Source organism: Conger conger, chromosome 1 (assembly GCF_963514075.1).
Source record: "Conger conger chromosome 1, fConCon1.1, whole genome shotgun sequence".
Lineage (NCBI taxonomy): Eukaryota > Metazoa > Chordata > Actinopteri > Anguilliformes > Congridae > Conger > Conger conger.
The window spans coordinates 66,623,490-66,635,573 of NC_083760.1; the positions used below are offsets into that span (position 1 = coordinate 66,623,490).

The 12,084-nt window shown below is 40.2% G+C and overlaps 1 protein-coding gene across 1 annotated transcript in view; it reads right to left on the minus strand.

Annotated features, from left to right (window-relative positions):
• The window catches only part of LOC133139197 (gamma-aminobutyric acid type B receptor subunit 2), a 90,862-nt gene that overhangs the window by 21,757 nt on the left and 57,021 nt on the right, over nt 1-12,084 (minus strand). Inside the window, exons 9-13 of the mRNA XM_061258592.1 lie at nt 10,814-10,894; nt 9,921-10,071; nt 9,270-9,402; nt 8,449-8,556; nt 4,516-4,638 (exon numbers count right to left, since the gene is read on the minus strand). Of these exons, the coding sequence (XP_061114576.1) occupies nt 4,516-4,638; nt 8,449-8,556; nt 9,270-9,402; nt 9,921-10,071; nt 10,814-10,894 (596 nt within the window). The remainder of the gene's footprint in view (nt 1-4,515; nt 4,639-8,448; nt 8,557-9,269; nt 9,403-9,920; nt 10,072-10,813; nt 10,895-12,084) is intronic.

The following is a 12,084-nucleotide window of genomic DNA, read 5'->3' on the forward strand; positions in this document are numbered from 1 at the left end:
TGGGGCTGTCTCTTACTTATAATTGCCATTTATGATTTATGAAGCAATGCTTCTGTGTGTTGAACTGTTGTTTTGTTTTCGTACAATGAAAAAAGACATTTAGCCTTTATGCATAATTATGAATCCATTTCCCCATATACTCTTGGGCTGCGGCTGTGTAGCCATCATTTCTTTAATGGAAATTGTTACCCTGTGCTCATCGTACAATTAGCCCCTTTTTCATTTTTTATTTTAGTCTGGTTCAGTCTGGGTAAGCATGCAATTTACTGTGAAAATGGCCAGAATCGCAAAAGTCCACTTTTACTTTAATGCAAGTCACAACCGTGTCGTAATTTCTTTAATTTGTTGATGCAGATGAAATAATTTTTTCAATTATTGTAAAGTCTAGGGCGGCACGGATGGTGCAGTGGGTAGCACTGCCGCCTCACAGCAAGGAGGTCCTGGGTTCGAATCCCCGACGGCCGGGGCCTCTCTGTGCGGAGTTTGCATGTTCTCCCCGTGTCTGCGTGGGTTTCCTCCGGGTACTCTGGTTTCCTCCCACAGTCCAAAGACATGCAGGTTAGGCTGATTGGAGAGTCTAAATTGCCCGTAGGTATGAGTGTGTGAGTGAATGGTGTGTGTGCCCTGCGATGGACTGGCGACCTGTCCAGGGTGTATTCCTGCCTTTCGCCCAATGTATGCTGGGATAGGCTCCAGCCCCCCTGCGACCCTGATTAGGATAAGCGGGTTCAGATAATGGATGGATGGATGGATTGTAAAGTCTGTGTAGTATGTACTTCAGTGTGAATATTCCATATGTGAATGCTGGATAGATGTTCTCATACATGCAGGTTTTGGCATAATTCATTTGGTTATATGGAATAATATATAATGTGTCATTTAAATAACACTGTGGGAACAGTGTTTCATGCCTCTGTGAGGCTGAAAACAGTCACATTTCAAACTTCTGCCACCAGCAATAGCTTCCTTGTAAATCTCTAGAGCTCTTGTTCAGACCAATTATATGAAATATTAATCCCTCTTCCTAAAGCCTTAGGCAGTGACTCATTCAGATCACACCATCATACCGAACATAGTCATGGAACAACAAAGACAAATTTTGCAGTTGAATATATCTAAAATGTATGCAAATGACTACATATGTGTTGTACACATTCAGGCATGCATGTGTTTACATGTGTGCATCAAGATATTGCACACTGCAGCCTAAACCATTCTTTTTTGGTGCCCTAAATATCAGCGTTGCTGTGCTGGCATATTGTTGTCAGAAATGTGGCTGTTGCCATGGAGATGCTATAGGCTACCGCAATATTCGTTGCAGACTACATTAGCTGCGGCTCAGAATAGGGGAGGAGGGGGTTAGGAGAGTCACCAGAATACTAATCATGTCCTGATGATGGCTTGTCTTCTGCTACAAAAGAAGAAGAAGAAGGAGTGGGCCCACATTTGATATTAACTGATACTTTTACAGACACTCTATGAAGTAGCACAAACAATACTACCACTGCTAAAACAACAACAACAACACTAACAACAACAACTACAATGATGATATAAAAATGATAATACAAACCAAAGTAGAAGTAGTATCTGATTTAATACTGTGGGAGGGGGCTCGGTTTGTGGGAAGGAGGCAGGGCAAACCGAGGACCACGCCTACTGGTTAAGTAGACATACACCTGGGCTATATGAGGAATTAGTCCCGGTTGATATGTTAGGCTGGCATTTATATAGCGCCTTTATCCAAAGCATTGTTCAATTGCAAGGCACCAACCAGCTCATCAGGAGCATTTAGGGGTGAGGTGTTTTGCTCAGGGACACTTTGACACCGGCAACCCGACTGCCAGACGATTGCTCTTGAGGTAAAAGTCGCCCCTTTTCCGCTCTTTTACGCAGTAGGAATGAAAGAGAAATAAAAACTGATGGCAATTTATATTTCTTCTTCAACTTTGCTACTCCTTGGACTCCTGTTTTTGTTTTAAGGAGCGCAGTTCACTATTCTTTCATATTTTTGCATTATTCAGGCCAGTAGAAAGCACAGACACCAACAGACAGAGAAGGGACCACAAACAGAAAGTACCACGGTGGAGACTTGCCCGGCATGCCTGGAGAGTCCGCTGGCCTAAGGGCTGCACCACACATCGGGTCTTTTAGTGGTTCATTTCTGTGTGTTACCATTTGCTGATTACATATTATAACTGATCTACAACCTTTTATTAGGACAATATATTTCCTTGACAAAGCAATGCGTTTTATTGTTGATGAACCATGCTGTTTCAGAAACTAGGAAAGTAGACATAGATATATAAACAATAAGTAGATTTGCATTTGCAAGATCAAATTCATAGATTATGAAATACAGTTTAGGCTTATGCTATTGTTATATGGAACTAAATTAGCAAAATCACTTCACTTCTGTCTCCATTATCTCCTGCTGGAAAGGTGTGATTCTTCGACATGATTTAAAATAAAATGCCATTTACACTAACTATAAAAATACAATTTCACAGTATGACAACTTGTCTGTCTACGACAATGGCCTCTATTTTCCGGCTGGCACCTGGCGTGTCGCAAGCTGCTGCAAGGGTGAAGTTTGTATTTTCGTTATGGATTTTGACGCAAATTTTGTCTTCGGTAATTTTGTGCCAGACTATACTCAGACTATTCTTCTTTTGCACCTTTCACCACTCGTCTGGTCTAAAGTGCAAGTCTCTGGTGTATTGCTAATTTAGGGGGCTTTTAATATAATGTGCACATGATCGGCCTATTCAAAAGCCAATCAATGGTTATCGTTGATCACATACTGTCCAGTTTGTCTTTGATATACATCCCTGTGCAAATTTATATAGTGCCTTTGATGGATCTCAAAGCATTGTAATGTGTGGGGGTGATTTAATTCAACCACCACAGCAGCACTTGATTGGTACACAGTCATTTTGCAGCTCAACACTCATCATACAACTGAAGTAGAGAGGGCCAGAGTATGAAATTCTGTTGGGGGATTTTGTAGGACAGTCTTTAATGACCACAATGACTCAGTACCTGGATCTCAAGTCAACTTCTTATTCAAAGACCCTTCAAGTTGACACAGTGGTTTAATATGATCAAATGCTCATGCATAATTGAGATGTACTAGACTGCAAGTGAAACTGCAAGCAGATAAACTAAACTGTATTCACTCAGGACTGTTATTTCGCAGAGAATCAATGCCATGTGCAGCTTGGACTTGTCAGTGTTCTCCTACTGTATGCACATAAATCCAATCAATACTTTTGAAATAATCTGTGAAATTAATGAAAGATTGATAAGCGCTCCAACATTCCAATAGGGGGGATGATACTCAGAGGGGCCCCTGTCCCGTGAGAGAACAAGGAAGGAAACATAAAACACATCCAGCTCCTCATGGATCGATACATCAAACGTTCTGTGAAATCAGCCTCCAGGGCCCTGCTTTCATCGTGCTGACCTCTAAAGCCCAGGGGTGCTATGACTGAGTCACTTTAACTGGTCACATGTCTGCTCTACAGTCAGATACGCTCCAAACGTTGGTGAAGAGCGCGTGAGCCAACAGGACACGGACAGTGCTGGTGCTCAACCTGTTTCAACTCACATACTTAGCAATAAGACACATATCGCGGTGCTTCTACGGGATGCAACAGCATGAACATTATGGTTTGCAGACATTGAGTAAAATGTACAAATATGTATTTACTGTGGATGTGAGAGACAAACAGTCGAATGTTGCTTGAGTAACCTACATTGAGTAAAGTGGCGTTAATATATTCTATGTCTATAATATATGTCACACTTGACAATAAAGTTCATGAATTGACATTAACTAATGTAATAATGGACAAATACATTAATTAAGCATGAAATCAACTTGTTAATGCATTTGTTAACAACCAACTAACGTATTGGTTACATGAATATTTACACATTAGCAAACCATAGGATGGACTTATAATTAGTTATTATTAACTGACTTTTTCATTCCAATATGAATTAGCAATAACTAATTTAGTTGTTAACATGAATTATTGATGTACAAATACATTAACAGAGCTGTACAGATTCGCTTCTCATTAGTAGTTAGTTAACGACATTAGGTCATGCTAATTCATGGTACCTTATTGTAAAGTTTTATTGATAATTACGATGTGAAGAAATGCTAAATGTTTGACAAAGTCACATGGTTTGAAATTTCACTGTTCATCTTACAGTACATTTGTACATTAAACCAGCTTAGTCTTGGACTAAATTAAGTTTTCTATGGAGAATCTAGACTTAGTCTACGTCTGCGAAACTGGCCCTGCAAGTCCTACTGAACTTACCAGAGGTAAATTCCATACCAAGGTACTATATTTTTCAAAGTACTTATTTCTCAGATCAAAACAAAAATTTAGAATGTTTTTTAGTAGCTAAAAAAAATTATAATAATCATATGATATCATATCACCAGCAAGCATAAGATTGTAAACACACAACACAGGCATTAGTACACACGGGCTGTACCTCCAGACTGTACTCCTCCACTGTTCTCTTCAGTGGATCGACGATCTGCCAGCAGATTAAAATGCAGAGATCTATCAGCAGCATTCCACCAACAATGATCAGCAGCTTCTGGTCTTTGATGATCTAGACAGGAGTCGGAGGGAGAGAGTGTCTGAGGGAAACAGGCCTGGGTAAAAAATTAATGTTACTGTCTTACAGCAGGTGATACCTGGCCACTTCTGGTGCTTCCTGTTAAAGAATGGCGTGGGGATGAATACATATGTAGGTATTAAAAATATATTAAATCCACATTATACTATTTAATATTACGTATTGTATGTAGATTGTACTCCAACATTGGTTAGTACCCTTGGTTATGTGGGAAAAAAGTAATTGATGTTCATTCGCTTGATATGGCACTCAAAATATGAAAGAAATCTAACATTTAACCTCGTAGAGCTACGCTACAATTATTCTCCTCATAAAAAACACTTCAATAGGAAAAAAAAGTCTTCTCGCTTCCGCATTTTATGGTTCTTCCTTGTTTTATATACAGTAATGGACATTTTGGAGTCCTTGCTCAGTTCATCAACTCATCAGGCAAGATACCAAAAGAACAGTTTGCTAACATTTTGCCAAATAAATGATGCCTAACTACCTCAGATGTACTTGATATTGCCACAGCAAGCTTATGCAAACAGTAGCAAAGGCTCATCATCACAGAGCTCAGCCCCACAAAGAAGCCAGTGCAAGATGTTAAGTACTATGAGTACCATGATCCACCGAGGTAAATAGTTCCCATTCACAATTTTCTTGTCGAATAGCAACCACACCTTCTCTGGAAATTGTATACAGCTCAGGGAAGCCAAAATGTAATGTCCTCGTTTGAGGATACAGGGTTTCAGGAGGTTAATTAAAGGTAAAATGGATCAATAGATCATCATTCTTCATCAAGAAATAAGGAGTTCTCTCATAAACATGTGGCACAAAACGTAAGAGGAGTATGTTGCTATTTGTATTTTACGGTTTTAAAAGTTCATCTGAGTCATTAGAAACTTTAGTGGTCACCCACAATGTCCTATTTCACTGTAGTATACATATGAGATGGCACCCGTTCCACACTCCCTCAGTCATGCATCACATTGGGAAGGTCAGAGAATACATAAATGAAATGAGTTAAAAGGTTGTTGAGCTTCATAAACCAGGCCATGGCTATAAAAATAACTAAATTCTTACAAATTCCCATCTTCACCATTAGAGCAATAATTAAGAAGTTTGAAACTGGAGCTGTGATTAAACTGCCTAGAAGAGGACTCCAGTGTATTTTGCCCCCACGCACTGTGAGGAGGATGGTTTCCGAGCCCAAAAAATCTCCAAGGATTGCAGCAGGAGAATTGCGAAAGTTGCAAGTATGTTGTGTCACGAAATTTCCAAAACAACAAGACACCATCTCCATGCCAACAAGCTATTTGAGAGGCTTGTAAAAAAAATCCTTCACTGTCGTCAATCCACAAATGTAAGATCCTGAAGTTTGCTAAATGCCACTGGAACTTTGATGGGAACTGGGTTTTATGGTCAGACAGGACATAACATAGAGCTCTTTGTCTACAAATACAAGAGGTGGGTTTGCTGTAAGAAGAGGGAAATAAGCTACATAATAAAACTCTACTGTGAAGTATACTCAAGTTTGGGATGTAACGAAAGGGGCTAAACTTGGTTGCATCTTGGGGAAACAAGTCTCCAAGTCTAACATCAGACACCACCTCCATGCCAATGGGCTTTTTGAAAGGCCTGCCAGAAAAAAAGCATCTATTGAGGGCAATAGACAAAATAATCATACTTGCCTACTATTGATGATATGGATCATGGATGATATACACACTTCCAGGGTTTTGAGTGTGGCCATGTCCAAAACTGCCAAAACTGTCTACTAAACATACTGCCAATAGTCCAATATATACTATTTTCCAATGTAATAAAATTTGTATTTTTGTAATAAAAAGCCCCCGCCTCTTCCTCTCATTTACTGGATTGTGATAGGACCCAAAGATGGCTCCACTTCTCCTCTGTGGGAACTAAAAAGTATACTGCATTTAGACATAATTAACTTTCTCAACCAGTGTACTCAACTTGCTGTTTCAAACACTGCAGAGAAAATGAGAGAGAGAGAGAGAAACAGACAGACAGAGAGAGAAATAGGGAGAGAGTGAGAGAGAGATAGGGAGAGAGAGGTGATAGAGAAAGATAGGGAGAGTGAGAGAGAGATAGGGGGAGAACGAGAGAGATAGGGAGAGAGATACTGAGAGAGATAGAGATAGGGAGAGAGAAAGAGAGCAAGAGAGAAACAGAGAGGGAGGGAGAGAGAGAGAGAGAGAGAGAGAGAGAGAGAGAGAGAGAGAGAGAGAATGTGTGGTACTTCGGTCTCTGTAGTGTCACACTTAGATAATCTCAGAAACCTCAAAACACTTGAGTAAACTATGGAGTGCCATCTCAGACTGACAAGCAGCCTGTTTGCTCAGAGATCAGCTGTTCCCTTCGATGAGCGCAGAAGTGCTGTGCTCGCTTTCAGAGAGCAAACTGAGCAGCCGACTGGCATGGGAGGAACCCACACTGTCAAAAGCCATAGGACTCTCATACCTGACCACAGCCCATGCTCCAGGGCCAGGGGGCATGTGTCATATTTTCTTGCCAGCTTATTGTATTTGCACATTGGGTTGTATGGGTTCTTGCATATGCACTCAGGTCACACTTCTATTAATAATTCGACAAGCACAACTCCATTTGGAGTCCTCACGTGAAAATGCTGGTTGTAAAAATATTCATTAATAAAAATTATTTTAAGTAATCTTTTCAATTTAAATGAATGTCACATAAAATTATTCTTGAGAAAACTAATGCTGAATATATTTTATAGCAATTCATGAATGAACTATACAGTATTTCAACATCTTAAAGTATCGATTGTGTTGCCATAGTTTACCATCTAATGTGAAGTGTTACAATATCTTGATAAATCATTTATTTGAGTATATTGCAGTATCTGAAATTTCCATAGGGCAGGGCCGTGCATGGAGATGGCAGTAATGCAGCAATAGAAATGTATCAGAGAGCTCAACATTTGCATAGTGCTTGGGGAGCAAGTCCCTGATTTGTTACTATGACTAAAACACCCCACCCATTTTGTGGTGAAAGAATACTCATCACTAAACATGTGTTCTTTGCTCTAACTTTGTATTATAAATGCTGTTCTTTCTTTAAAAAAAATAAATAAATATGCGGGCACGTCATCTAGCTTGTTTCAACTGAAACAAGGCTAGATTGATTCAGAGGTTGGCTGTGAATCCATCAAGCCTTTTTCAGTCTTTATATAATCCACATGCAGGTTGCTTAGATTGGAGACCAGGAAAAAAAATAAAACCTTGGCAGGATTTGAAACAAGACACAGCACAAAGTTCTTCCCTAAGGCCACCAATCTGGACCAGCACTGGGTGGCACCATGCCAAAAACAGCTGTGACCTCCCTCAAAGAGCACCCACACATCCTGCTGTATCTGCCCACCCCGGCAATATCACAGACAAAAAACTAAAGATAAAAAAGCACAAAAGAAGCAAAAAAAGCGTACGTACAAGAGTACTACAAGCTCAAAAAATATGTACATGGTCACTGAACCAGAGAAAACAAATGCATTACTGGAGTTTTTTTGCATATTTCAATTATCACTATTTATTTTGCCCATCCAGGTGGATCAAAGATGAAGATGATTTTCATAGCTTGCACTCCATGCTGCCTGAAAAATGTGCTTCCCATACAACTGCTATGAGAGGAGAATGACTCTGGACCATTCCATACCAACTCCAGAAGGTTGCAACACAGCACAATTAGCAGATAATTATGAAATTTCATTTTTTAGTTATATACTGTATTTAAAATTGTATTTGCTGAATGGATGCTTACCTTTTTCTTCATCTTCACATTCTTAAAGATGGCATGAACTCTCCATGTCTTTGCAAACATTGCCCCAAAAGCTGTTGTGTATCCCACTGTAAGAATCCATGTACGAACCTGTACAAATACATGAAAAAAGAAATGCAAGTTAACTGATGACAACCCCTGAACAATTCTGCGCAGGTTTTAGGCACTTGAAAAGAGAATAGTCATTATCACCCAAATAAATTGCATTCCCCATTGCATTTGGGCACCATGGATTTTTAACCATGACCCTGGCTGTCTATACAGAACTCCCTGAACACACTGAGCTAAAATAATAATGTCACTTTCTGTAGCAGCAGCTCATACGTTCAGTCATGTTTCTGAGCCCCACTAAACATACTGTACAACACTGGGGATTGGCCTACATTATTTCTCCTTCTTCAAAGTAAAATATAATTTTTTTAAAGCAAAAAGAGATGCTGACTTTCTGCATGCTGTTAAGTCATATCATGCCATAATGGCCATAATGTACTGCATTAGCAGCAGTGGTAGAGTTATTTGGGGGGTATTCTTGTGGAATTGGCCGCAGTGAGAGAATGCCTCTTAGATGCAGGGGTTTCTGCTCGGTCACTGGGAGATTCAGGGCATGCAGAGGTCAAGCATCCCTCCTCTCTCTCCATGCGGATCGCATGCCTAGAGGTTAATATGTGGCATCGATGCCTGCTGTTTCCTGCTGTCCCAACAGATGCCCAAATTCATCTTAATATAGTGCTCAGTGACAAACATAATAAGCCTGCTTGAGATCCCCTCCTGCTCAGACAGAGGCTTGACACAGGGGTACTCACCGTGCACAGGGTCTCAAATGCCTTGTCAGACACCAAGGACCCGTCAAGGCCAAAAAGGAAGATGGAGGCATAGGAGAGCATTCCTCCCAGGATTATGAGGTTGTTCATGTAAGGGCTGGACATCTTTATCAGCCTGTGGGAGAAGGAAGGAGGTGGACAGATGGGGAGCTTCAGAACTTGCCGATCTGACGTACCCATGGATATAATGAGAGCCGCACTGCCAGTGTGATTAATGAATGCACCGACTGGCTTGGCCCATTTCCACCAGCCTGCTGGGACCCTGTTAATAGCTCCTCTCTTTGGAGAACCAGGCCACATGGAAGCATACTTCTGAGAAGTTCTGAGATTACTATTACTTTCCAAGACTATGGACACCTTGAATGGATCACACTGGGGCAAATTCTAGGACCACTCAACCTGTGTAAAATACGCAGTGGAAAGCCCTCAAGCTCATTCATATTTTGTTGTATGTGCGTTTTTTGTGACATACATGGACACAGATAAAACAATCTAATTCCATCTTCACATGTGATCATGAGTGCTTCACACGTTTAGGGGGATCACATCAGGAGAAACACTCGAGTTGGTGAGTCGTAGGAGTCCCAGCTCTTTCTTTACAAAATGGTAGAGTGAACAGACAGTAAGTTTTACCTGTGGTTACGGTTCTGAATGTTGAAGAACAGGAAGGCGCTAGCCATGAACATGCCCAGAATGGTGATGACAGACAGGATGCTGTAGAGTGGGACCCGGATCTGACGTCGCTGGAGATGCACAATCGTCCGATCTTTAGGGGGTTCCATACCTACGATAAAAGTGACACTTATCCTATTAAGCTTTAATCACAATCAAACTGTTTGTGTACATATTTATAAGCAGTTAAGTTAGCTTTAGAAGATAGAAGAATTGGGAAGAATAATTTAGAATTGTCACTTTCACAAAGATTTCTTCAGTACAAGAATTTTGCTGTGCGTTTCTAGTGCAAAAGTCCTGCATTTAATGGAAAGAAGTGGGGTAAATGGTAAATGGCAGGCATTTATATACCGCCTTTATCCAAAGCGCTGTACAATTGATGCTTCTCCATTCACCCATTCAGACACACACTCACACACCGACGGTGATTGGCTGCCGTGCAAGGCCTCGACCAGCTCGTCAGGAGCATTTGGGGGTTAGGTGTCTTGCTCAGGGACACTTCAACACAGCCCAGGCAGGGGATCGAACTGGCAACCCTCCGACTGCCAAACGACTGCTCTTACTGCCTGAGCCATGTCGCCCCAGAAGCTATTCGTTCAAGTATTGCAGGATGAAGGCACTGATCAAGGGCTTTATATTATCTAGGGATGTTAATTTGCAAAGGATTGTTCATGTTAATTAAGGCATTGATATTGGCAACAGAACCACATTTTATTTGAGAGAACTTGGATTTGTGCTGCTGTCAAAAAAACACACTGTGCAATTGTTACTGAATCATATTGAATAAAAGCCCATCCAAAAATGTCGTATGAATGTATATAGTGGATATATGTCTCCTGAACCCCATTCCTTACCTTGAAACCTGATTGTGTTGTTGATGAGTTCCAACACATCTGCGATAGCATTGTATTCTCCAACTTTTACCTCCTGACCCTCTGTGGAGACATACAGAGAATACACGCATAGTAATGATAGCACATTACTAATGAAAATACCTGGGCTGCGTTTCCCGAAGCCTTCGTAATGCTACGTTGTTCGCAAGTTATATCTTAAGCTCTACCTTAACGTTTCAGCGTGTTCCCCTCCCTTTTTGCCATAGCTTATTTTGTTTTCATGTTGGCGCGTTTTGCTTATTGAAAATGTCAGCTAATCAGAGAAAATAGTTAATTACACCAGTAATATGATGGTGCTTCTGGCAAATCAACCCAGATTGCAAAGTTATTTAAGGCACCCTCCTAGTGGTAGTTCGGGGAACACGACTAGAAAAGCAAACAACTTTAGTAAGGTATACCTTTCGAGTCTTTGTAAAACGCTAAGAGACACCGTTATCGGGAAACGCGGTTTGCTATTAAATGTTGTTTTATCATTGCAAATGTAAAACCTTACGAAAGTTTACTATGTAAACACACACCTTTTGTGAATGTTCAGCCTGTAAAAGATTCATTAACATGTTCAAACACTGGAATGAAACAGATGTGAATGTGAAGTATAGCTATGGAAAGCTTGTTACATTGTACTGCATTATATATTGTACGCACCTCTCTCTCGATCTCACTAAAAGCCTGCAGCCCGTTACATCAGGAAATGTGTAATTTTTAGAAGACAAATCAAGTATCATAACTATGCAAGTATAATTGGATGATCATGGAAGCATAATATATCCACAAACAAAGCTAGCTTGAAATAAATTGAAAAAATCAGTCTACCGAGCAAAATGGATTTTCTCTCAGCTCTTCAGAGAGAAGCTCTGTAAATCTTTCAAATTTCCCACGTAGAAAGTGGATGATACTACACATATGCAGGGCTAATATGACAGTTTAAGCTTGTGATGCAAATTCGATATTTATCGATTGTATCCATGTTACAACTCTTCGTAGTCTCCCCTATCCTTAAGGCTAGATTTGAACTCTAACAAATCTAACAAACTGTATCATCAATTCATTCAAGGCCAGATTTATCAAATATATTACACTTGGTCGGGTGGTAGCTAACAAACAGTTATATAGATAGTGTCGACTGTAATTATCAGAAGCAATAACTAGCCTTTGTTTGAACTAAAAAGATAGCACACTGGTCATTATATGAACAGTAACCATTAGATAATTGAATTAGTAGACTTGCAGAT